This window comes from Macaca fascicularis, chromosome 15, assembly GCF_037993035.2.
Source record: "Macaca fascicularis isolate 582-1 chromosome 15, T2T-MFA8v1.1".
NCBI classification, from domain to species: domain Eukaryota; kingdom Metazoa; phylum Chordata; class Mammalia; order Primates; family Cercopithecidae; genus Macaca; species Macaca fascicularis.
In genome coordinates, this window is record NC_088389.1 from 105,696,670 (window position 1) to 105,720,800 (window position 24,131).

Genomic DNA, 24,131 nt, shown 5'->3' on the forward strand with positions numbered 1-24,131 from the left:
TTTTAAATATTAAGGTAGGTTAAAAGTGAAAAAATAAGGGAAAAATAAACAGTGCATGCAAGTACTGGTAAACTCCAAACAAGGTCTATCAACAGTTTAGTAATAGTATTGTACCAATGTCAACTTCAAGGTTTTAATAATATGGTTAAAATGCTATCTTTGGGGGAAGCTGGATGAGAACAGAACTCTCTGTATTATTTGTGTAATTTTTATGTCTTTACCAGCGTCTAGGAAACTGTAACAGACTAACACATTAGATTATAAATAGGGTAAACTCAAATAGCAGACTTAGCAATTTTGTTGAGAAAGAAAGGATGCTGACAGACATGGATTTCTGGATTAGGAAGGACAAGCATCTGCAGGCCAGTTCAAGAAAATAAGACTCCCAAGATCCAGTAATGAATACTATTGCCCAGTTGGCAGGAGACCCTACTTCTTCCTGTTTATATGTTGAGCTGCTAGAAGCAGGACTGAAATAAGTTACCCAAATAATAACTTCATTGTTGCTCACTCTCTTCGAGGCAGAAAGAAGAAATGTTATGACAACAGAGCAACAAGTCCCATGGTACCAGCTAAAAGGCGGTATGGCTGTGACTGCTGAGGTGGAGAGTCCTCAAAGGTAAATTAATGTTGTCAGGAATGAAGGCTTTGCTATTTGAGCTTTGAGTGACCTGAAGACAGAAGTTAATTTGTTTGAATTGAGCATGGGTGGCCACTTAAAAGTGAGTGAAGGAAATGCCTTGCCTAATATAAAGCCAAACACCTGGTTCCTGTCAACAGTCCAACCTGGCTTATAATGAGGACAGGGCTCTGGGTGCTGGAGCGGTCAAAGCTGGAAGACTGCAGGGCAGAACACCGTGGCGTGAGCATGGACAGAAAAGAAGTTTGGACCATAATCCTGAAAAACAATTCCAAATGCCATAATCTCAAATGTTGAAATACTGAAAGATCAAAATCCCTGAAGTCTAAAAATCCAGAAAATTGCAATCCCAAAATCTCAAAATCTTGAAAATATAACGTAGGGAAAAAAATCTTAAAAATTATCTCAAAAACATTTATTTACATTTTTAAAAGGGGATTTATTTGAGAAACGTAACACAAGAGAACACTTCGTAGGCCACTTCACACAATGAAATAGGAAATAACATTTTTTGCAAGCATAAACACTCAGGCATACTAATGACAACTGCGTGGATATAACAATTATGAGCATTATCCTGGCTAACATGGTGAAACCCCGTCTCTACTAAAAATGCAAAAAACTAGCCGGGCGTGGTGGCGGGCGCCTGTAGTCTCAGCTACTTGGGAGGCTGAGGCGGGAGAATGGCATGAACCCGGGAGGCGGAGCTTGCAGTGAGCCGAGATCACGCCACTGCACTCCAGCCTGGGAGACACAGCGAGACTCTGTCTCAAAAAAAAAAAAAAAAAAAACAATTATGAGCAGATAAACTGTATTCACAAAGAAATGGGTGAAAAAGCTAAATATATAAAAGCATACACCCAGCTTTATAACCGCAGTCATCTGAAATACTGTGATAGACAACATAAGTCTTCTGACGAGATCAATCAAAAACTTCAATGGGGGGCCGGGCACAGTGGCTTACCCTGTAATCCCAGCACTTTGGGAGGCCGAGGCGGGCAGATCACTTCAGGTCAGGAGTTTGAGACCAGCCTGACCAACATGGTGAAACCCCATCTCTACCAAAAATACAAAAATTAGCCGGGCATGGTGGTAGGCACCTATGATCCCAGCTACTCAGGAGGCTGAGGCAGGAGAATTGCTTGAATCCAGTAGGTGGAGATTACAGTGAGCCGAGATCATGAAAACTGCACTCCAGCTGGGGCAACAGAGCAAGACTCCATCTCAAAAGAAAACAACAACAAAAAAAACAAAAAACAAAACTTGGCTGGGCATGGTGGCTCACGTCTGCAATACCAGCACTTTGGGAGGCCAACATGGGCGGATCACCTAAAGTCAGGAGTTCAAGACCAGCCTGGCCAACATGGTGAAACCCTGTCTCTACAAAAATACAAAACTAGCCAGGTGTGGTGGTGGGTGCCTGTAGTCCCAGCTACTTGAGAGGCTGAGGCAGGAGAATCGCTTGAACCCAGGAGGCAGAAGTTGCAGTGAGCTGAGATGGTGCCACTGCACTCCAGCCTGAGCGACAGAGCAAGACTCTGTTTTAAAAACAAAACAAAACACACACACACACACACACACCAAAAAAACCCTTCAATGGGTCACCACCACATACACAGTAGCCCAAAGAGCCAAGATTCTCAGAAATTTTATATTTGACAAATGCAGACATACAAAGAGTACATCGCTTCCTTTATTGAGGAAGTTTCTACATTTTTACATCCATGCACAATGCTTACACACAGTTAATGCTGTGATAATGTACTTTGTGGTGTCAAATTTCTGATGTCCGAGGCAGCAGCAGAAAATTTGTCCCAGCTCTGAGAGGGACTAATTTGCCTTCTCAGTTCTCTATAGGCCCCTGGCTGAGTGGATGGCCCCTGCCAACATGAGGACAGATCTTTCCCACTTAGTCCACTGAGACTCATATACATGTCTCCCCTAGAAAGACTCTCACAGATACACTGAAAATAATGTCTTACTAGGTTTCTAGTATTCCTTAATCCAGGCAAGTTGCCACCTAAAATTATGTCCCCAAGTCTACTTCTTATCAACTTGGCACCCATACGAATCTCCTTAAACCGTAATTTCCTAGTAAAGACAGTAACAAGGTAATAGTTCTGCCTGTCATGATGCAAGTACACTGCATACAACTGAAAACACATGAATCCCTTCCCCAGAATTTGTCTCACAGAATTTCAAAGATTTTAATCTATTGAAATTTTAGATGTTAGGGACTTTAGACCTTAAAGAGTTCAGGATTTTTACATTCAGGATTATGTATTTTGAGATTATGATCAGCACCAAAGTAAGGGGTCTTAGAAGCTGGACACTCATTGGATGCTGGAGATAGATGGGGGAAGAAGTAGCAGCAGTGCTCAGGCACTGAACCTGGAGACAGTGGTCAATGGAAAAAAACGCTGACAATCAAATTTCTTCCCCACCACCACTGGGAAACATAAAAACACAAGAGAACACTTTGTAGGCCACTTCACACAATGAAATAGGCAATACTATTTTTTTGTAAGCATAAACACTCAGGTATACTAACGACAATTGCGTGGATATAACAATTATGAGCAGATGAACTCTATTCCCCACCACCATCGCTCCTTCTGTCATTGTAGACTAGCTTCCTCTGCCATCTGGAACTCCCAGCTAGGGGATAACCTGATCTTTTGGCATCTGTGCTGTAGCACCTGATGCATGTTAAACTTCTTGGTCTGTGTTCCTACAGGAAAAAAGTCACCTTAATTCAACTGATAGGGTTTGGACAAGGCTTGGAGTGGGGAAGGAAACCTGAAATTGTTAGGGGCCAGGGAGAGTTGAGCTGGCAGTTTGAACAGTCAAAGCTTTAATCACTTACTGAAATAGCAAGAGGTTAAACTAGAGGAAGTGCCAACTCCCTTCTGTCCTATCCCAGCCCCCAAGTTTTTGACGAGGAGCTGGACCCCTCAAAAATAATGTCACCAGGGCTCTTTGGACAGATTCAATATATGTATAATAGAATTCATGGATTTTATGCCTACACTTCTTGGTCTATATCTTACTCCATCTCACTCTCAAGGAATACTACACAGACTGATCCCCCTCCCCGGATGGTCCAGTATAAGTAATATAGGCCTCCAGGAGAAGTTTCAAAGACTTAATGGCTGCCTGAGTACTCAGAGAGGCAACAGCTCAATACCAACAATCGCAACAGCTGCCTGACGCAGCCACCACATACATCTTTATATGTTAACAATAGAAGGCAGCTATTAACCTGCTAAGCTTTTGTTGAAACTTAATGTGATTTAACGTAGCTCTTGTGACTCTTTGGCTTGACATCCCCATTTCGTGGTGGGTCACCTTGGACTTAATGACTAACAAGGTGAAAAGAATCTAACAAGCCTCGCTAGTCAAAGAGAAATAGCATAGCTGGCCTGACCGTGGCAGCTTTTTGTTCCTATGTGAAAAAACGGCAGCTGTCCTTTTGGAGGTAAACTGTATGGCCAACTCCACTGCACAAAGCAATCCCATTGGTTCAGTGGGGCCCTTGACTTAGTTTCCCCTAAATTTCTGGGCCTACTTCACGAATTGTTTGGCTACAATGAAACATAACGGAGTCCAATGAGCTGCTCCTGCTGTTCGTTCAGCTTCAGTGCCAGCTATGTAAAACCAAAAGCAGATGTGGCTGCTCCTCTCAATTACTAGAACTCAAGACAGTCCTGATGGCTCTGGCCAGTACTCTCCCCGATGAACCTCACTATGTTTTAATTAGGTTTGGAGCTGTTGCCAATGACCTGTCAGGTTTGCCACATTAAATCATATAGACTGGCAGATTAAAAACACTTTTCTTTGGCCATCAAACTCAGAGAAATTGCTTAACTTTCCCAACAATTAAGTAAATGAATATTCAAATTAGATAACACTTCTTATACAGACATACCTTGGATATACTACAGACTCAGTTCCAGACCATCATGATAAAGACAGTGACACAAATTTTGGGGTTTCCCAGTGCATATAAAAGTATGTTTACAATATACTGTAGCATATTAAATGTGCAATAGCATTTTGTCTAAAAGAACAATGTACATAATTTTAAAATACTTGATTGCTAAAAAATGCTGACACAGAGACATGACATGAACACATGCTGTTGGAAAATGACACCAATATAGACTTGTTTGATGCAGGGTTGCCACCAACTTTCAATTTGTGTAAAAAAAAAAAAAAAAAAAAGTATCTGCAAGGTGCAATAAAGCGAAGTAGAATAAAATGAGGTATGTCTGTACTGACAAAAATGAAAAGCTCAGCAATACCCAGTACTGGCCAGGGAATGGATGTAAGTTACTTTTAAACACTGTTCCTGGCATGTAAATTGGTGCAGTCCCTTCTGAAAGGCAACTTTTAACTGAAAATGCACATATACACTGACTGAAAGATCCCACATCTAAATAGGTATCAAAGAGAAAGAATCAAACATATATAAGAGGGATGTGCTAGCAGGTTAATAAAAGTGGGAGTAACATGCCATTAAATTTTAATTATACCCTCTCCCATTACCTACTATATATTTCATTATAATTCCCAACAAACTTTTGGAATCTGTATCTGTACCTACCATTTTTTACTGTTTTCCCCAGGATTCCATGGAAACCTTTTTCAAAGGGTCACCATAAGATAATTAAAACTAACGTCCTGTTAACAATCCTCATTTTTTCCATCACTAGATAGCAGTTAACACAGACTGAAATTACATTTATGGTAACTGTCTATCATGTGCTTTCATACACACAAAAATATATATAAAAGCTCATATGACCTAATAAACTATCTGAAATAGATGGTATCAATCCTTTCTTACAGATGAGGAAACAAGCCAAGAGTGGCTTGCCTGAGATCACAATCATTCAGGAAAATGAACCCAGAAGATCTAAGTGCTCATCCCACTAATGACTGGTCCTGTAACTTTCTTCTACTAGTTCCTTTTATAGAATTCTTTTTCTATTATTTAACAAAACTGAAAATCAAGATTATTCCTTTTCCTCAGTGGATTCTAACTTTACTACGGTGAACCTGAATGAAACAAAGTGAAAATAATTAGTATAAGGCCTGGTATATTATAAGACCAAGTATTCATATGACTGACTTCCTAGAAGCATATAAAAACAGGCTAATCCAAGAGTTCAAAAGTATACATGCTCCACTCATTAAAATCCCCACATCTATGGTTACACTAACTTAGATGAAAACAACCAAGCAACTATCGTTTCGTAGCAATTGGCAGACTTTAATATTCAAGAAAAATTAATTTCATCATACACATTAAAAATATAGGAAATTTCATGCAGACATGAAGCTTCCAATTCAGCTTTTGTGGCAACTTTTAGAATGAGAGTTACATATAAATACAGTACATTTTACAGTTACCAAACTTCATAATTTTATACTGTGATTTATACAGCTTCTCCTTATATTGTACATATTCCACCTTGCTCACTTGATTAGCATACCCTATATCTGCACTGCTTCAGAATATGGAAATTAAAGAAAAAAACACAAGCACAATGGACTATCTCCTCGCATTTCACAAAGTAAATGAAAATATATGTGTATACAGCTAATTTAAGAAAAACATTTTAAACTTTAAGGCTTACATACTTTAGTAGCTAGGACTAAAATTAAGAAATACAAAGTTAAATAAATCCTCCAGTGATACTTCTATTACTGATTGATACCACATTTTCAAGTTTAGAATATATTAACTGCAAAAGCTGTAAGAAAAAAAGTGATGCAAATTTGTATAGAACATTTAAAAAACAATATTCATGATACAAGGGATAAATTAACAAATGAAGTAACTGATTTCAGAATTAACTAAAACATATGCTATAATTTAGAAATATAACATTATTAAAGAAAACCTAATAGAAAAAGAATTAATAAAGCCAACCCACCAGTGTCAACCTGTTTTTGCCTGTGACAAAAACAAAGATCATTTGTTTTGATACAAGTTGTAAAAAAGTGAATACTAGTCAGTGAATAAAAAGCATGTCTAAGTCATTCAAAAACAGCATGCATTCCTTTCTGTTCAATTGATTTTTAAAAAATACTTATGTACTTTGCAAGTTTTCTTCTTTAAAAACAATAGTTTGAGTTTTTTTCTTCCTTGCCACTAAATTCAAACTCATTCATGTAAGTAATAAGAATTTCCACCAAATGAACATCTGCTAAGTACTGAGGGACACAAAAAAGATATCTTTAAAAAAAAAAAAGTAACAGTTTTCCCAATTTTGACATGTCAAATCAACTGCATGAAACCCTCTATTGCATAGTGAGAGTAAAGGTCACGAAAGTCCCATCACTGTACACGGAAAAGATCCCCCCAACTAGTAAGATGCCAAATAGGGTAGTGACTCCCTAGCCTAAGTGACAACAAAGGTCTAAACATTTACAAGTAAGTTTTCCTATTAAAACATGACTTTTATGCGACCAGCACATTACTGAGATTAAATCCATCTAATTTAAATTGCCACAGAGGTCATTTAAAGCAATCACAATCATCTGTGAAAATATTCAAGAAGAGTTCTTCCTTTTCTCCAAGAAAAGGCTAAAACATTAGTCATCTCTACTTTCCAAGCTACTGGAAACAGAATAACATACATTAAAAAATACAAAGGAAAACTCCCTCCAATAAAGATCTGCTAGAGGTAGAAATTTAAAGCAGCATATACTGTTTAAGCTCCATCTATCAGGGAACAAAATTGGCATTAATCTGAAATTACATGATGGCTGCTGCTTACAATATTGAAGACACAGACAATGGGCAGTAATTTATCCCTGAATTTCATAATCAAAATTCCCCACATTAATACTATTATGACAGTTTTTCCTAGTATATAATTGTTTTAATGAAAAAAGTGCTTGCTTTCATAATCCAGATAATCTAAAGAAAAGACATTATTGTAAACATCACACTGTCAAACTCTGTATTCATTTAGAGTCTGAAAATCATATATTTCAAATGGGTAAATTTTATTCTTATTTTCTCTGTTTCCTAGCACTACTTTTAATAAAGGCTTTTTATTTCTCACTTTGAATGTTGAGATCCATGATGAGTATGCTTTCATAAAGTGTTCAGTTTATTGTGGCCAAAAGACTTTGATAATTTCTCAGTTACTTGAATATATTTTACCGGCCTGTGATGCTATTAAATTTAACATTTCATAAAAAAGAAATGTTTGATGCTTCTTTAAGTTCATCTGAGCTAGAAAATACAAAATTAAATTAATCTGAATGATAGAAGAATAGACACAGGCCAGGCGCGGTGGTACATGCCTATAGTCCTAGCTACTCGGGAGGCTAAGGCAGGAAGATCGCTTGAGTCCAGGAGTTTGAGGTTACAGTGAGCTATGATCGTGCCACTGCACTCCAGCCTGGGAGACAGAGCAGGATCCTGTCTCTGAAGAAAAAAAAAAAAAAGACACATTTTACGCATAGTTTTCTTAGATTGAAAGTGAACAAAGTCCCAACTCCAGATGTTGAATATGACTGAGGATCCTTAGACTCTTCTAAAAGTTACATGTGCAATGCATACAAAACAACAAAAAAAGGAAGATTATTATGGACTTCAATACTATTAGTCATTAATACGGCAGACTTGCAATGGATAGCATCATGAAGACACTGGAGATTAGGTTTTTTTCCTACTGAAACACAATCTGGGCTTCAAGGAAAAAGTATACTTCAAGACATTTCCTCCATTTTTACTTGTGTAGTACAAATCTGCATGGCATAGTATATTTCTGAAAAAGCAATAGACATATTAAGAAAATAGACACTATTTCTAAATTTTGTTAGGAATAAGAAGGCACCACTGATTTGAGGTTGTGTCCTGTCATCACTGATAGTTGATTTTGAGTCGTTTATTTCAGCATTTGTTCTTACTAAACTTTTTTCCAGGTGGTATCACTTGAGACCATTATTGTGGCTTACGGACCACAAACAAGACACATTCATAGTAGTATTTCATCATAGAGAGATCATTCACAGTATATGTTGACAATACAGATTCTTTTTCCACCTGCAATGCAAACAATAATCATAATACTGACTATGACAGTCATGATGACCACACCACTAACAAATTCTGAGCACATATGTATCAGTGGCAGGCACTATTTTAAGCATATTCATTTATTACATACAACTACCCCCATAAGAGAGGTACTATTAATATTAGTAGTCTCACTTTACAAAGAACAGTCACACTAATAAGTGACGGAACTAAGATTCAAACTCTGGCAGTCTTGAACTTTGAACTACTATAATATATTGCTTCTCGTCATTCTTAAAAACAAATCTATTGTTTCTAAAATGGAAGGCTTCTAAATAAATGAACTGAAACACAAGAGCCAAAATATCACAAAACTTTATGTAATGCACATAATTAAAAAAAGATGAAGCAGTACACAAGGACAAGGACATATTGTGAATATCCCTCTTATACTTGCCCTCCCGCCCCTTTTTGTTTTCCCCAGAGCCTACTCTACTTTCTATCTATAAGTGAGAGTCTGTAAGAACAGTATTATAATGATCAGCTACCATTTACTGAAAGGCTATTTCACCAGAAAGTATAGTTTTCCCTTTATGTACACGTTATCCCAAATCCTTATAATTCTGGAAGCTAAGTAACACAGGTCAAGCATCCCTAATCTGAAAATCTGAAACGCTCCAAAATCCAAAATGTTTTGAGCACCTACATAATGCCACAACTGACAAATTCCACATCTGACTTCATGTGCAGGTGGTCAAAATTTTAAAATATTGTATAAAATTACCTTTGGGCTATGCTTATAAGGCATATATAAAACATAAATGAATTTCATATTTAGACTTCAGTCCCCTCCCAAGATATGTCATTATGTATATGCATATATTGCAAAATTGGAAAAAAAAATCCAAAATCCAACACATTTCTGGTCCCAAGCATTTTGAGTAAGGGGTACTCAACCTGTGTTATCTTCCCTTTATAGATAAGAAAACAGAATTCAAATAGTCACTAACAGCCATGATATCAACACTTCTGTCAAGGTGCTTTGGGAGTTAAACTTCGGCAATATTTTATTCCATTCTTACCTCTACCTTGAATCCATACTGCAGAACAACGTTTTTTATATCCTCATAGCTCAATTCTATGGAAAGTTCATTTGCCAGATTTTCAAAGTGGTACAGCAGAGGACCTATGGTTTAAAGATACTGTGAATTACTTGAATATAAACACACACTCATAGCTGTGTTACACTGAATTCCAAGTTGAATAAGTTAGGTACTGGATAAGATAAACATAAAAAGTCTGGGCATTTGAAAATTTGGCCTAGTATCTGACACCCTCAAGAGATGGGCCTACACTCATGAGGAGTGAGTCCCTCTGGTCTACCTGCCTTACACTGTGATTCACACCATAGGCCTTCACCTTTAACTTTCAAGTTACTGAAGGAGTAGATGAATCAGATAATGCTAAGTCCTCAAATTCCAAATATATTGTGCAATTATAATTCCATAAGTAAATGCCAAACTGCAGTTACCAACTGTGTATCATATGAAAAGAAAGAAGGCGCCTCAAGTTAACCCAGGTAGTAAAAGGTGGACAGAAGTTATAGAGAAGGTTTCTTCAAAGAAGGAAGTAACACTAGAGCTGGCTTTTTTTTTTTTAAAGTGCACTGTTCATATCACACCTCTAACATCTAGTAATTGTGTGCCTGTGGACAATTCACTAACTCTGCTTCATCTATAATATACTTTTTATTTTATTTATTTATTTATTTTTAGATAGAATCTCACTCTGTTGCCCAGGCTGGGTGGGGTACAGTGGCACGATCTGGGCTTACTGCAACCTCCACCTCCCAGGTTCAAGCGATTTTCCTGCCTCCGCCTCCTGAATAGCTGGAATTACAGGGACCTGTCATCACGCCAGGCTGATTTTTATATTTTTAGTAGAGACAGGGTTTCACCATGTTGGCCGGGCTGCTTGAACTCCTGACTTCAAGTGATCCACCAGCCTTGGCCTCCCAAAGTGTTGCAATTACAGGCGTGAGCCACCGTGTGTGCCCTGTAATATGACTTTAAGGTGAGATAATATGTATTACACCTGTCATAAACAAGGCACTAAGTAAATGACAGGTATTATACTATTTCTATGACATCCTCCCTTTACTATTTGCTCATTCCATTCCATACATTCAAGAAACGAACATATGATTTAAAGCATGATTTTCAAATCTTTCAATCTATCATTTTGCCCAATATATCAGCCTCATCCAGGAACCATAACACACAGTTATATATACCTCAGGCTAATCTAGACAATCTTCTCTTTACTTTTCATTGGGTTAATTAAAAATCCTGCAACCAGCTCTCTACTCCTACTCCTCATACAATGTGCTAATCATGGAAGATAAAAGTATTTAATAACAAGACAAAGTTTCTGCTACCAAGAGGCTTACCATTCTGTGGATCACAGTTAGGATAAAAAAGTTTTTCTTTCTCCCTCCTTTCTCTATCCTACGTAACTGACTAGAAAAAATGACCATGAATATAATGTATATGTTAGTGCTACTTTCAAAAGATAACAATTATGTAACAGGACAGATGGCAAATAATGGAGGCTTTGTATTCCACTTACAGTCTCCAGCATATATTCTTATTTGTGTTCTTCCCCATTACCCTTTAAGAATGTAAGAGATACTTGTAGTGGTAGGGTCATACAAAAATAGGCTGCAGGCCACATTTGGTCTATGGGCTGTAGTTTGCCAACCCCTGACTAAATGTACGAATATTTAAGGTTTTCCCATACATTATTTTATAAGATGTTACTGTTTTTCCAGAAGAAAGTCATATCATTTTACATCCCCAGTAGCAGAACAAGAGCATATCCCATCTCACTGTACTTACCTAAGCTTTAAGTAAGCAAATTTTAAAACTTAGTGAATATGATAGGTGAAAAATGGTAGCACATTTATATTGATTTATTTGACTAACAGTGAGAATGAACATTTTTTTCTGTATATAGGCTGTTTACATTTATTCTTTTTTTCATTTTTTTTTAACTGAGTGTTAGAGTCTTGCTGTGTCACCCAGGTTAAAGTGCAATGGCATAGGCATAGTTCACTACAGCCTTGAATTTCTGGGCTCAAGTGATCCTCCCACCTCAGCTCCCAAGTAGCTGGGACTACAGGCACATGCCACTACACCTGGCTAATTTTTAAACATTTTTTTAGAGATGAGGGGTCTTGCTGTGTTGCCCAGCCTGGTCTAGAAATCCTGGCCTCAATCGGTCTGCCTGGCTTGACCTCAGGAGCTGTCAGGATTACAGGCATGAGCTATGTCATCTAGTTTGTTTTTTTTTTTTTTTAATAACTTGCATATTTATGTTGTACAGCCTATTTCATTGCTGGGTAGTTTTCTCTGTTTTCCCCCTCTAAAGAATTTTTTTAATCTAAAAATATAGTTTACTGTTGATATGGTTTGGCTTTGTGCCTCCACCCAAATCTCATCTCCAATTGTAATCCCACGTGGAAGGAGGGACTTGGTGGGAGGGGACTGGATCATGGGGGCAGTTCCCCCCAAGCTGTTCTCATGATACTGAGTTCTCACAAGATCTGATGCTTTAAAAGTGGCAGTTCCTCCCTTACCCTCTCTCCCCTGCCACCTTGTGAAGAAGGTGCCTGCTTCCCCTTCTGCCATGATTGTAAGTTTCCTGAGACCTCCCTAGCAATATGGACTTGTGAGTCAATTAAATCTCTTTTATTTGTAAATTACCCAGTCTCGGGTAGTATCTTTACAGCAGTGTGGAAATGAATTAATACAACTGTTAAAGAAATAAAAATATATAAAGGAACTTTTGCTTCCTGTAAAGGCAGGTAGGTTAGGTTATTCAGACTGACATTCCTATTGCAAACAATGAAAGTTGGTGCATTAAACTTACTTTAAAAACTTAAGTTAGGTTGGGAAGTTAGTAAGAAATTACCAGGAACCTAGAGGTACACCTAGATGCCATTTTTACCCTGAGAATATATCACTACCAAGAAGAAACTGATCTGCAATTTGATAAACTCTTTGGACCAAGGGGACATAAGACAAAGTCCTGGGCCTGCTCCAGATAGAGAGTCTGAAAGATCACTTGACATTATGACAGGAACAGTAGGGGCTCTCTTTATCTTTTTCCCCCTATTAATTCTTGTGCCCTCATTTGATTTTTTTCCTTTTTTTTTTCCTATTGGGCTATCTTTAAGGTGAGAGTAAGAAATAAACTTACTTCTATCCTTTAACCCCATGAGACTGCATTAAAGTTGATCTAGTGCTTACTAAAGGGACAAGGTGGTTGTACATCATGGTTTAATCCTAGGGTAGATTTATAGCCTAATTTAATATAACATGCGTGGTCCAATAAACCTCAAGTTCTAATTTAGTTTAAAACAGTTCTGGTCTGACAATGCTCTCATCTCCTGGCAGAAGCAAATGCAAATTCCTTTGGGGAAAAACACTTCAACCCAGGCCTTAAGAAATCCAAAGTGTGATTTCTCAAGAACAATCCCCAATAAACCACTCAAAGTCAACAGCACAGAGAAACAAGGAATCATGAACAAGAACCAAGAAAAGCAAGAGAAAGCAGAAAATGACCCGCAAAGACTTGAGATGTTAGAATTATCAGAAATAATATGCTCAGTATTTTCAAATAAAAGACTATTGGTCAGAAGAAACTATCCACAGTGCAGCATGGTGAGAAAGATAGCAAGAGAAGTGGTTAAGATATAGGAACGCTACCATGAGAAGTTCTAAAATATATTTGATTGCATTTCCAGAAGAAACAGAGAAAAAGAATGAGGCAGTATGTGAAGAAATAATGGCTATTGTTACATATTTTAAGGCTAAATGTACGATTGGTAAGAGGGGACTCCCCCCGCAAAGCTGTGAATTTTTCACAACTGATAAGGTCAATTCACAGACTGAAGAAGCCTAATAAACTGTGCACAGTCTTAAAAAGAAAACTCCACACCTAGATGTAATATTATACCTGCTAAAAACTACAAAGTAAAAAATCTTAAAAAAACAGAATACCTTCAGAGGAGCAACATTTTAAAAAGCTGAATTCTCAACAGCAAAGATAGAAGCTAGAAGTGACTGGGTGTGATATATTCTAAGTGTTGAAAGCTACCTGCCACCTTAGTATATTTTATACTGAGTGTTGAACTGGAACTAAGGTTATCAGTATGAACTTACGATTTTGTCTGTTTGTGTGTATGTATGTATGTGTGTGTGTGTTTAGTTTTTCTTAAGGCCCTCCTTTGATGATTCTTATAAACACATATATACATATGATTTTTACAGATAGACATATACATATATTTCCTACGCTGTTTGCCAAAAAGGCCTAGATACAATACCACTCCAGTGGCAGAAATTAGATTTTCCACTTCTACAAACCATTCCCCATTAAAAGGAACCAGGAATCCTTAGAAACAATGGCTGGTCAGAGAAAGTACAAGATGGGCCTGGAATATCTGGTTGTTTCACAAAGGAGGTACCAAACAGTGACAGAGTTCATGAAAGAACAAGAACTAGCTTAAAGGTGGCCAAACCACTTGCCAAATCTGTGACAAGTGGATTTAAACCATTTACAAACCTGTAAGACTCTAAAAGTTCTGGTTAAGAGATAAAGATTGTTTGACTGGATAATAAAAATGTACTGTATGCTGTTTGTAAGAGACACACCTAAAACATAAAGATTGCCACAAAAAGTCTGAAAAATCTAAAAAGTTAGGCATAAAGATTTTAAGAGACAGAAAAAGATACAAGAAACAATTATAATTTTAAAATAAGCTCATATAGCAATATTGACATGCCCACTCCAAGAAACATGACATGCATCTGTGCAAAACATCTGGAATTTAAACCTCAGTAAGTTTTGTTTTTTTTTTTTTTTCAGATGGAGTTTCACTCTGTCGCCAGTCTGGAGTGCAGTGGAGTGCAATCTCAGCTCAATGCAACCTCCACCTCCTGAGTTCAAGAAATTCTCCTGCCTCAGCCTCCCAAGTAGCTGGGACTACAGGTATGTGCCACCATACCCAGCTAATTTTTGTATTTTTAGTAGAGACTGGGTTTCACCATGTTGGCCAGGATGGTCTCAATCTCTTGACCTCGTGATCCACCTGCCTCAGCCTCCCAAAGTGCTGGGATTACAGGTGTGAGCCACCACTCCCGGCCAAACCTCGGTAAGTTTTATAAGCAGGGTAGGGGTTGGAGATAGCTTGGACTGGTGGTCACTGCTTGAGCATTTTCCAAAGTTTTCCATTAATCCCCTTGTTTTCTGCCCTACATTTTGCCTCCATTCTACACGAGGACATGCTTTCCTAAATCTTGCTCCTTTCCTATTTACTTTTTCTAGGGAATTAAACTTCTGGTCTCCCACCTGAGCATGGAGTGGAAATGGGCATATAAGGTAGGCATCTTGATTATAGAGGAGTCAACTATTCTCTATATACAGATTATCAACTTAGGTTTTTCCATACAGCACCTCATTTTCCAGAGTTACTCAGGTAAGGTGGCTCTCACATGTTTTTCTTCGCAAAACTTACCTATCTACCCCAACTTCTAAAAATTAGTACATTGTTTTGTCCCCCAATAACATGCCTGCCATTCTTTGTCCATGTGTTTTATACCTTTTTATAATTTTACTACTCCTATAATGAGGAAAGGCTGTATGTGTTAAGTCATCTACCTTTTAAAGGGAATCTCATGTTGTAAAAAATTCTAGGCTGGGCACAGTGGCTCACGCTTGTAATCACAGCACTTTGGGAGGCTGAGGCGGGTGGATCACCTGAGGTCGGGAGTTCAAGACCAGCCTGGCCAACGTGGTGAAACCCCATCTCCACTTAGAATACAAAAAATAGCCAGGTGTGGTAGCGCACACCTGTAACCCCAGCTACTTGAGAGGCTGAGGCATGAGAATCGCTTGAATTCAGGAGACAGAGGTTGCAGTGAGCTGAGATGGTACCACTGCACTCCAGCCTGGGCGACAGAGTGAGATTCCGTTTCAAAAAAAAAAAAAAAATTCCGTAGCTTCATAATGCTCTAAAATCTGATAAGACCTGTCTTTCAATACACTTTACGAAGATATCCTTTGGTACTTTTACCAGATGTAGTTACATTTTAATTCTTCAGATACAGTCAGATTCATTTTATTAAATTCTTCCAGATGTAGCTAAATGCCTGCCCTCCACTACCTGACTCCCAAATTTATCAATGCATACATACACACACACTCTCTTTTTAGAAGAGATTATAAATAAATGTGTTTAAGAAGTGCTGGTCAGGATGAAAAACTGAAAAAGGGAATTCACAGGCATTCTTCTGTTCTTTGCCTAAATCATAGCCTTACCCAAAGGACATATGCGTAACAGTCCCCTTCAAAGTCTTACTAGCTTTCCTTAAACTGGATAGTGTTAAAGAGTCCATCACATCCTCCTTAATTAAAGCATTTTGTAAATTAATGATCAACCCCCAATCTGATTTCATGCAATTTGGGCAACATTTTCATATATAATTTTACCTCTAATGTCATTTGTTCCAGAATGGCTGGCCATTACATTTCCCATTATATATGAATATACTGACGTTCTAATCTACATAAGCATGGTTAGGGTAAAACCATCCCCAAGAGGTTGATCTCTCAGTTTACAGAGTAACTTAAGCCTCCAGGTCTATACAATTAAAGCCAAAACCATAAGAATGTTATCAATTTACCAATATAGATGGCACTTCATCATGTCTTCGGGACATCTGAGTATGTTCCCTTTTTCAAATTTTGAAACAATACATTCACACATACATGTAACAGTCATTAATATCTACTGTTTGCCAGGCTTTGTACCAGGTGACTAGGAAGCATTAGATCTTTGCCCTTATGGAGCTTAGAGACTAGCAGTGAAAACAAAAGCATATGAGTGCTAACACCAAACTGAAATATATGCTACAGCAGAGTCTCTTAGAACATAAGAAATACAGAATACTTAACCCAACCCAAAAGGATCACCTGAGCTAAGTGTTTAAGAACACACAGGGACTAGGCAAGGGAAAACAGAAGAGAAAGAAAGAGCTAAGTCAAAGGACTGGCACTTAAGGTCAGAGAAGGGGTGATAAAAAAACAAAAAATAAGAAGAAGGTGAGACACGAGACAGAAGAAATATCATAAGGGCATTGTACATAATCCTGAAGAGTTTAGGTTTTCCAGAAAGCTAGAGTTTCATGCAGGGAGCCTTACAGGAACAGATTTGCATGTTAGGAAGGTCACTGGTGATTATGTGGAGAAATGACAAAGGCTGAAGACAACTTGAAGGCAGGGGCATCCTTAAGGAAACGACTACAGTAATCCTAAGGCTAATCCAGGCAAGAAACCAAGAAATTAGAGCAATGGTTCTCAACTGGGGATGCCTTTGCCAACACCCTCCAGCCCCAGAGGGCAACATTTTTCAATATCTAAAGACATTTTGGTTGTCAAAACTGGGAGGTACTACTGGGGTCTTAGAGGCCAGGAAGGCTGTTAACCATTCTACAATATACAAGCCAGACCCCCACTTCCCTCATCACTCCCACTGAAGAATGAGCCAGCCCAAATGTCAATATCACAATCGAGAAACCCTGGAATAGAAGGATATTCAAGAGCGATTAAGTAGCTTTAGGAGATACAACTTTTAGACTGACTAGAGACAAACAGTGAGGAAAAAGAGGGGTCCTAGTGACTGTTTTGTGTCCGCCTGCCTCCAAATTTATATGTTGAAGCCCTAATCCCTAGTGTGGCTGTATTTGAAGGTAGGACTTCTAAGGAAGTAATTAAGGTAAATGAGGTTGTAAGGGTGGGGTCCTCATTCAATAGGATTAGTGTCCTTATAAGAGACACCAAAGAGCTCACTCATTCACTCCTTCTCCCTCTATGCACAACCAAAGAAAGGCTATGTGAATACACAGCAAGAGGGTAACCCCTGCAAATCAAAGGAAGAGCCCTCACTAGACACCAACCTGGTGAGCACTTGGAATTCCAGTCATCAGAACTGTGGGAAAATAAACTTGTTATTTAAGCCACCCAATCTGTGGAATTGTTATGGTAGCCTGAGTGACCTAATAAAAGGCGTAACAAAAGGCTCCCAGTATTTTTGTTTGGGGGAATCTGAGTAGATGAAGAATAGAAAAGATATTGGGAGGCATGGAACCGTTTTCTGTTTTGTTTTGTTTTGTTTTGAGATGGGGTCTTGGGGCATGTTGCCCAGGCTGATCTTGAGACAAAGATTTTGAAGTATCTGTGGTACATCCAAGTTGGACATACTGGCTTGGAGCACAAGAGAGATGTTTGGACCAGAGATACAGATTGGGAATCAAAAGAGCAGGAAAAGCCATGAGATTAGGTAGGAGGAATATGGAGTCAAAAATTGAGTACATAGCATAAAAAATGAAAAACACAGATTAGATGCCCAGAACATAACATTTAAAAGAAAACTGATTCTGAGACTTTTTACATTCTTTAACTTATACATGCAAAAGATGTGTAAGTTAATACTTTGTAAATTATTAACCTTCCAAATAACTATTTTTAAGGACTGTGTTTCTCCATTATTACAATTTTCAAAATTGTTTTGAAACTCCATAGTGGAATTAGCTCTCCTAACTGACTTCCTGTTAACCAACGTGCTCCATTACTTCTGATGCCCATGACAGATCGTAAGTCACACTATAGTACATCTACTCTTATCAAACAGTATACTTATCAGGAGCCAACTGTATGTGCTTCAGGTAGTTACAATTATTGTATCATATAACTTAGTAAAATATTCATAAACCAATAAAACAAATGTTAAAACAAAAAAGCTGTTTCTATGAAAGTTGCTTGCTCTGGAAATACATAAAACCTTATCATAACTCAGTAATGGGGGTCAAAAAATTTAATTATGTAAACACAGGGTCATCTTAATGCTAACTTACAAATTAACCCAGGGTAATCAAGAAATTGGCTCTGGGCTTCGAGCCTGTCTTTGCCACATGTAAGCTACAGGACTGTTCTGCTAGTTATTTAAACCAAGACTCAGTTTCTTCAACTATAACATAGTGCCATTTCATTACAGGGCTGCTCTGAGACTCCATAAGGGCCAACACAGTACCTAACCCACAGTAAGCAAATACCCAGTAGGTAATATCTTTCCATTTTTCTTTGGGAAAAATTTCCCAAGGTAACTACTTTTAAAGAAGACTTAAGGTTTGGGATATTTATTTTATTATGATTGCACCGTACAGCTGCTTTCATCTGGTCCTAAGGAATTCCTAAGAGAAGTTTGCAAAAGACTTATTACGACCTCCAGGGCTTAGTCCCAAATGGCAAAATTTCTGGTAAATTAAAATCATCAAAAAGAGAGTAGGTAACAGAAATCAGTCACAAAACTAGACCCATCTGGAAGGCCAAGGGCTCAAAACCATGTACTTTATGTCCTTTTATGTAGTATAATAATCCTTATCTTGAAAACCTTTATGTTCTAGTCTGGATGTCTTTCTGAACACAGATTATATATCTCATTAAAGAACACATGTATATCTACCTGGATATTATCATTATACCCCCTTATTTTAAAAAGGAGAAAAGCAGCAATTTCCTTTAGATTCTGGACTGTAGGGACCATGTTATACTCATCATTTAATTTCTAGCATCGAGTAGTAAGTAGAATGCAGTAAAAAAAGATTTTTGCATTAAAAAAAAATTATGTTTCTATTCTTTAACTCAAGGTAATCACAGAAGTTATCACACCTACACTCTTCCCAGTATATGGCTGTACTCGGGAGGAAGATTCCATGGGAGAGGTAAAATCTCTCCCCTATGCTTCATTATAGAAAGAAAAACAGAACACTCTCTTCCTAACAGAACGGACCACTGTCTCAGCATGTGGGATGGAGATACTGAGGGAATGATTACCCACCATCAGATCAACAATTAGTATACACTGAAATTACAACGACTGTGAGACTGACCTAAGTATGAATATACAACTTTTGAGCTTCCACTGCCTTTGGAGGGATCACCACCAGGATGCAGTCTAAAGGAAACTGTAGCGATTTTAAAACATTTACAACATAATTCTGATGTTCATGAACATTTGAGATTGTGAAGTTAAATGTAATACAGCTGTAAGTACTCAGATTAATATAAAAAATGTTAGTAAATACTAAAAAACTTACCTAGATTTATCCAAATTCCACCTGGCTTGAGTATTTTCCATATTGTATCAATATAATCAATTACATTGTGAGCTGTGTCTATGAAGAAACAGGTAGCAATACAGTCCCAGGTATCTAATGAAGAAAAATCAAATTACTGCATCTGTTATGTTATTTTGCTTTTTTCTTTTAATTAATTATTTAAATTTTCCAGTTACCTTTTACAGAGTATTAATGTTTGACAGAGATACAGAAGCTAAACTTCTGATCAACACTATAGTCACAGTAACCAAACAATCACTTATGAGAAATACTGATATCAATAATCTAATTAAGTAATCAATTTGGAAATCATCCCCAATAACACTGATATTATAATCTAATCTCTACATATTATTACCAAATTATATTTGTAAGAGCTTTGTTTATCCTCTATTCAACTTCTAGCCTTCATTTAAAATCACTTAAAACAAAATAATAGTCATTCAAATTTAAACTAGTGTTAACCACCAATTCTGGCAGGTTTCAGAAGACTGCAGGCACCAGTTGCCAATTGAGAAATAAATGACATTAAAATACCTCAACATCTACCACAACTTCGAATAATTACCAGGGAAAAAGGGGAGCCAGGGGCAGGCAGAAGCAGTGGGTGGGAACCCACCAGAGAACACCATTTGCCGCTAGGAGGTATGGTGTCTATACAAATGCTAGTGCAATAAAGTCACTTGATCCCATGGAGGATTACCTTCATCATCTGTTCTCTCAAACCTTGCCCCACAAAAAGGGGACTTTTCCTTGCCTAAGTGATGTTTTCCATTATTTCATTCCTTATCCACAACACCTAACATCTTCCATCTCTCCCTTTCTTCCTTCAGAGTACAGGTTGTCCCAATCTCAGAGTTCAGAGAAAAATAAACAAAAACTTTCTATGTTGTAAAATAAATAAATAAATAAATAAAAACAATCTGTGTTGTTGCTGCCCCTGCTTCAAGCCCTCCAATGGCATCCTGTTTCTCTGAGTACAATTCCAAGTCCTTGCTATGGCCTGCCTGCCAACAAGTTTGCCTCAACAAATCTTCTCAAGGCTGACCTCTCACCACTGCACCCACTGCTTACTACAGCCTAGCTTCTCCTTGAGCAGAGCAAGTACTCTCTATACTCCCTAATCCTCTTCCCTTGCCATTCCCCATCTGCAACATTTTCCCTTCAATATTTCAGTGGTTTGCCTCTGTACTCTTTCAAGGTTCTCTGCCACACATTTTTTCTTTTTTAGTTTCTACTCTAAAAGGCTTTCTAAAAGGCTTTCCCTGACAACTCTATATAAAGCAGCAGCCTCTCCCCAGTCACTCTGTAACCCCTCTTCCCTGCCTTATTTTTTCTTCCTTACAATATTAGATTTGTTATTGCCTCACTTTCTCTATTAGAATAGACGTTCTCTGTGGACAGGGACTTTGTTTTGTTCACTGTTCTCTTTTGACACCTAGAACATACCTGGTACTTAGTAGGTGCTCAACAAATACCTATTGACTCAATGATCTTGCTGAACCCTCACTATTCTATTTTGTTTTCCTTTTACTGCCAATCTCCCTCTCCTCTTTCCCAATTATCATCTCCCTTTCTCTCATGCCTAGCTCAGATTTCTTCAACAGTTTGCCAGGTTGAAGTCAACTGCGCAGCCTGACTATAAAAGTCCTCCATGATCTGGAACAAATTTACTTTTCTAGCAATAGCTCCCATTAAATCCCATTAAATCTCCCATTAAATATTTCCTTTCCCTGACAGTACAGCTGTGCTGCCATCCCCAATCACCTTATTCATATCTTGGTACTTCTGTCTGCCTCAAATGCTATTTCTCTCAACCTTCAAGTCATAGCCTCACTATGAACAGCTTCCTTCTTACACTAATAACCTTTCATTTTTTTGGTATTCATTACTCATTTAAACTTTGTTTACATGGTATCTCTTAGTATTAATGGGCCCAATAGGGCCCATATCTAAATTTCTTGACTGTAGTATCTTACACTTCTTATTTCCTATCACTGCCTTGTACATGACCTTGAAAAACATTCTAAATTGACACTGACGTATGCCTTATGTTCTACCGTCAAAATAAATGATCTAAACCTTGGCTTAGGATAAAATTGGCTCATTAAATTTAGAATAAAGGACAAGACTTTTTAAATGCTTGATTTTGACTTACTGCATTCTGAATAAATCTCTTGAAAATCTCCTGCTGTCATAGAAAAGTTAGAACCAGGAGGAAGACTATGGGGGTCAACATCAGGGAAAAAGATGGGTCGAATCTGATCAGCTGATCTCCGGTTATTGCTAAACTGATGGATCCAAGGATAAAGTTTGTATTTATTAATTTCAGAACATCTGCAAAATATGAGTATAAAATCAGGTGTTAACTATTTTACCAAGAAAATCCACTTTAAATGCTAAAATATACTGTTTAATTGAAGATTTGCACATAAAATTAATATTTAAAGAGTCACTATTACAGCTTCCCTAATTATCTGAAAATGTACATATACATGTAGATGAGCAACCAATTATGGATTAAAGACAGAAAAAAAGTAAATTCAAAGATATACATTTGCTGTTCATTCAAATTTTTAAAAATGTATTTCTAAACTTCAAAACCAACTAAAACAGTCCAACGAGGTTTTTTAAAATGGTACTGGTTTCAACTAAAACAGTTTGCGATCTATTTTTTGTATAACCCTCTTCTTTTTCCCTTTTTCACCAACCCCCTAAAACTCATACTGCCATCCGAGACAACATATTATTTAAACAAGGCAGCTACTCAGTGTACATCTTCTGGCTTTAAAAATAACAATTCTTTTCCACTGCCTTCCAAAAGAGGCCACACAAGTTCTGAGAGATCTTTCCAACTCAGTCATGAGAGTATACTTGGCCATTTTATAAGAACTTGATTAAGGAGAAAAAGTTATAATTGCTAAACTAAACTCTTATTTAACTAAAGAAACAAGGAGGTAAAGAAGCTTAAGGAATAAATTTAAAAATACTCCTTCCTGGTTCATACTTAGTCCTGAAGATTTTGTACAGAAATCATTTCATGGAATGCCCAGTCACCTTCTATAAAGTCACTTACCCATCCTGTTTCAACATTCTAATAACTAGGCAATTGGTTCAAGTGATAATTTGTACAAGTACTTTGATTTTAACATAAGAAACATTTGTGATAGATATAATAATCAAATGCTATGTACTTATCTTCAAATTCAAAATTGTTCAAGAAAATAGGTAAGTCAATCTGATTCTGAGAAATTACTATTTCCAGCAAAAAATAAATTAAATACCTGTTGAGTACAAAGTTGGAAGAAAAGAGCATAAAAAAACTCCATTCATTTCCTTGACAAGCATAACCTAGCATAGCTATTTCCCAGGCCAGTCTTCCTAGTCCAGCACCAGGTACCAGAATATTTACTTTAGAAGGATCCCTGAAATGAAATAAGGCAATTATGTCCAACCCCTCAAAGAAAAAAAGAAAAAGACAAAATCCATATTAACAACTAAAAACTTACTCATTTACTCAATAAGAATAAGCTCACTAAAACTCTGACTTCTCACAATCAAGAAATACTTCTAAATATCAAAAATAAGAGGTATAAGGAATTATTATGTATGTTCTGGTATCAAATGAGGGTTTTAGCCCTCAAAAATTATTTTTCAGAAAAAAGGAGTCCCCTTACATCTGAAGACTTATAAAGTCACTCATATAAGCTGACACCCTGAACAACCATCTTAGAAAAACAAATTATTCCAAGGGATCCCAATTACACATGAAGAGTTTGAACAAAAGTACTTCATCATACGGGACAATAAATACAACATAACTTTATTTCTGAATTGTATATGTAACCCAATTGTTTATGTTAAACAGATGTAGAGTTTAATGTGTCGGGTATATCTCTAAATCCTTATATGTTTTAGTTGACAAGAATGTGAGGGAGGGGTATTTTCATGGGGGAAATGGGAAACGGCCCTCTAATTAAACATACATGATTACAAATATATTACACCAAACCAGAGGTTCACAACCAAATTGATCTCTACCTACTAGCACCACACTGCCATTACATATTTCCTTCACATAAGATCCATCATTCCACTTTCAAAAAACTAAAAGCTTTACCAAAACAAGGCTTTTTCTTAGGAATTTTGGCAAATCAATATAATCCCGAGGAAACTAAAATTGTAGTCTTATAAGAAGCCAAAGGAAAAT

At 37.3% G+C, this 24,131-nt stretch overlaps 1 protein-coding gene and 1 long non-coding RNA gene across 9 annotated transcripts in view; one reads left to right on the plus strand and one right to left on the minus strand.

Annotated features, from left to right (window-relative positions):
• Positions 1-512: 512 nt before the first annotated feature.
• Positions 513-20,039, plus strand: LOC123569109 (uncharacterized). The gene is made up of 4 exons (XR_006692636.3): positions 513-619; positions 14,613-14,735; positions 15,072-15,125; positions 19,451-20,039. It is a non-coding gene; the product is annotated as an uncharacterized lncRNA (long non-coding RNA).
• Positions 5,895-24,131, minus strand: part of CARNMT1 (carnosine N-methyltransferase 1) — a 45,592-nt gene continuing 27,355 nt past the window's right edge. For 7 of the 8 annotated variants that reach the window (XM_005581946.4, XM_045373102.3, XM_045373099.3 and 4 more), the window contains 5 exons: positions 23,206-23,346; positions 22,080-22,258; positions 19,901-20,014; positions 9,764-9,867; positions 5,895-8,708 (listed from right to left, as the gene is read on the minus strand). In XM_005581946.4, coding sequence (XP_005582003.2) covers positions 8,607-8,708; positions 9,764-9,867; positions 19,901-20,014; positions 22,080-22,258; positions 23,206-23,346 — 640 coding nt within the window. In that variant the 3' untranslated portion in view covers positions 5,895-8,606. The remainder of the gene's footprint in view (positions 8,709-9,763; positions 9,868-19,900; positions 20,015-22,079; positions 22,259-23,205; positions 23,347-24,131) is intronic. The other variant, XR_012424797.1, reaches the window with a different exon arrangement.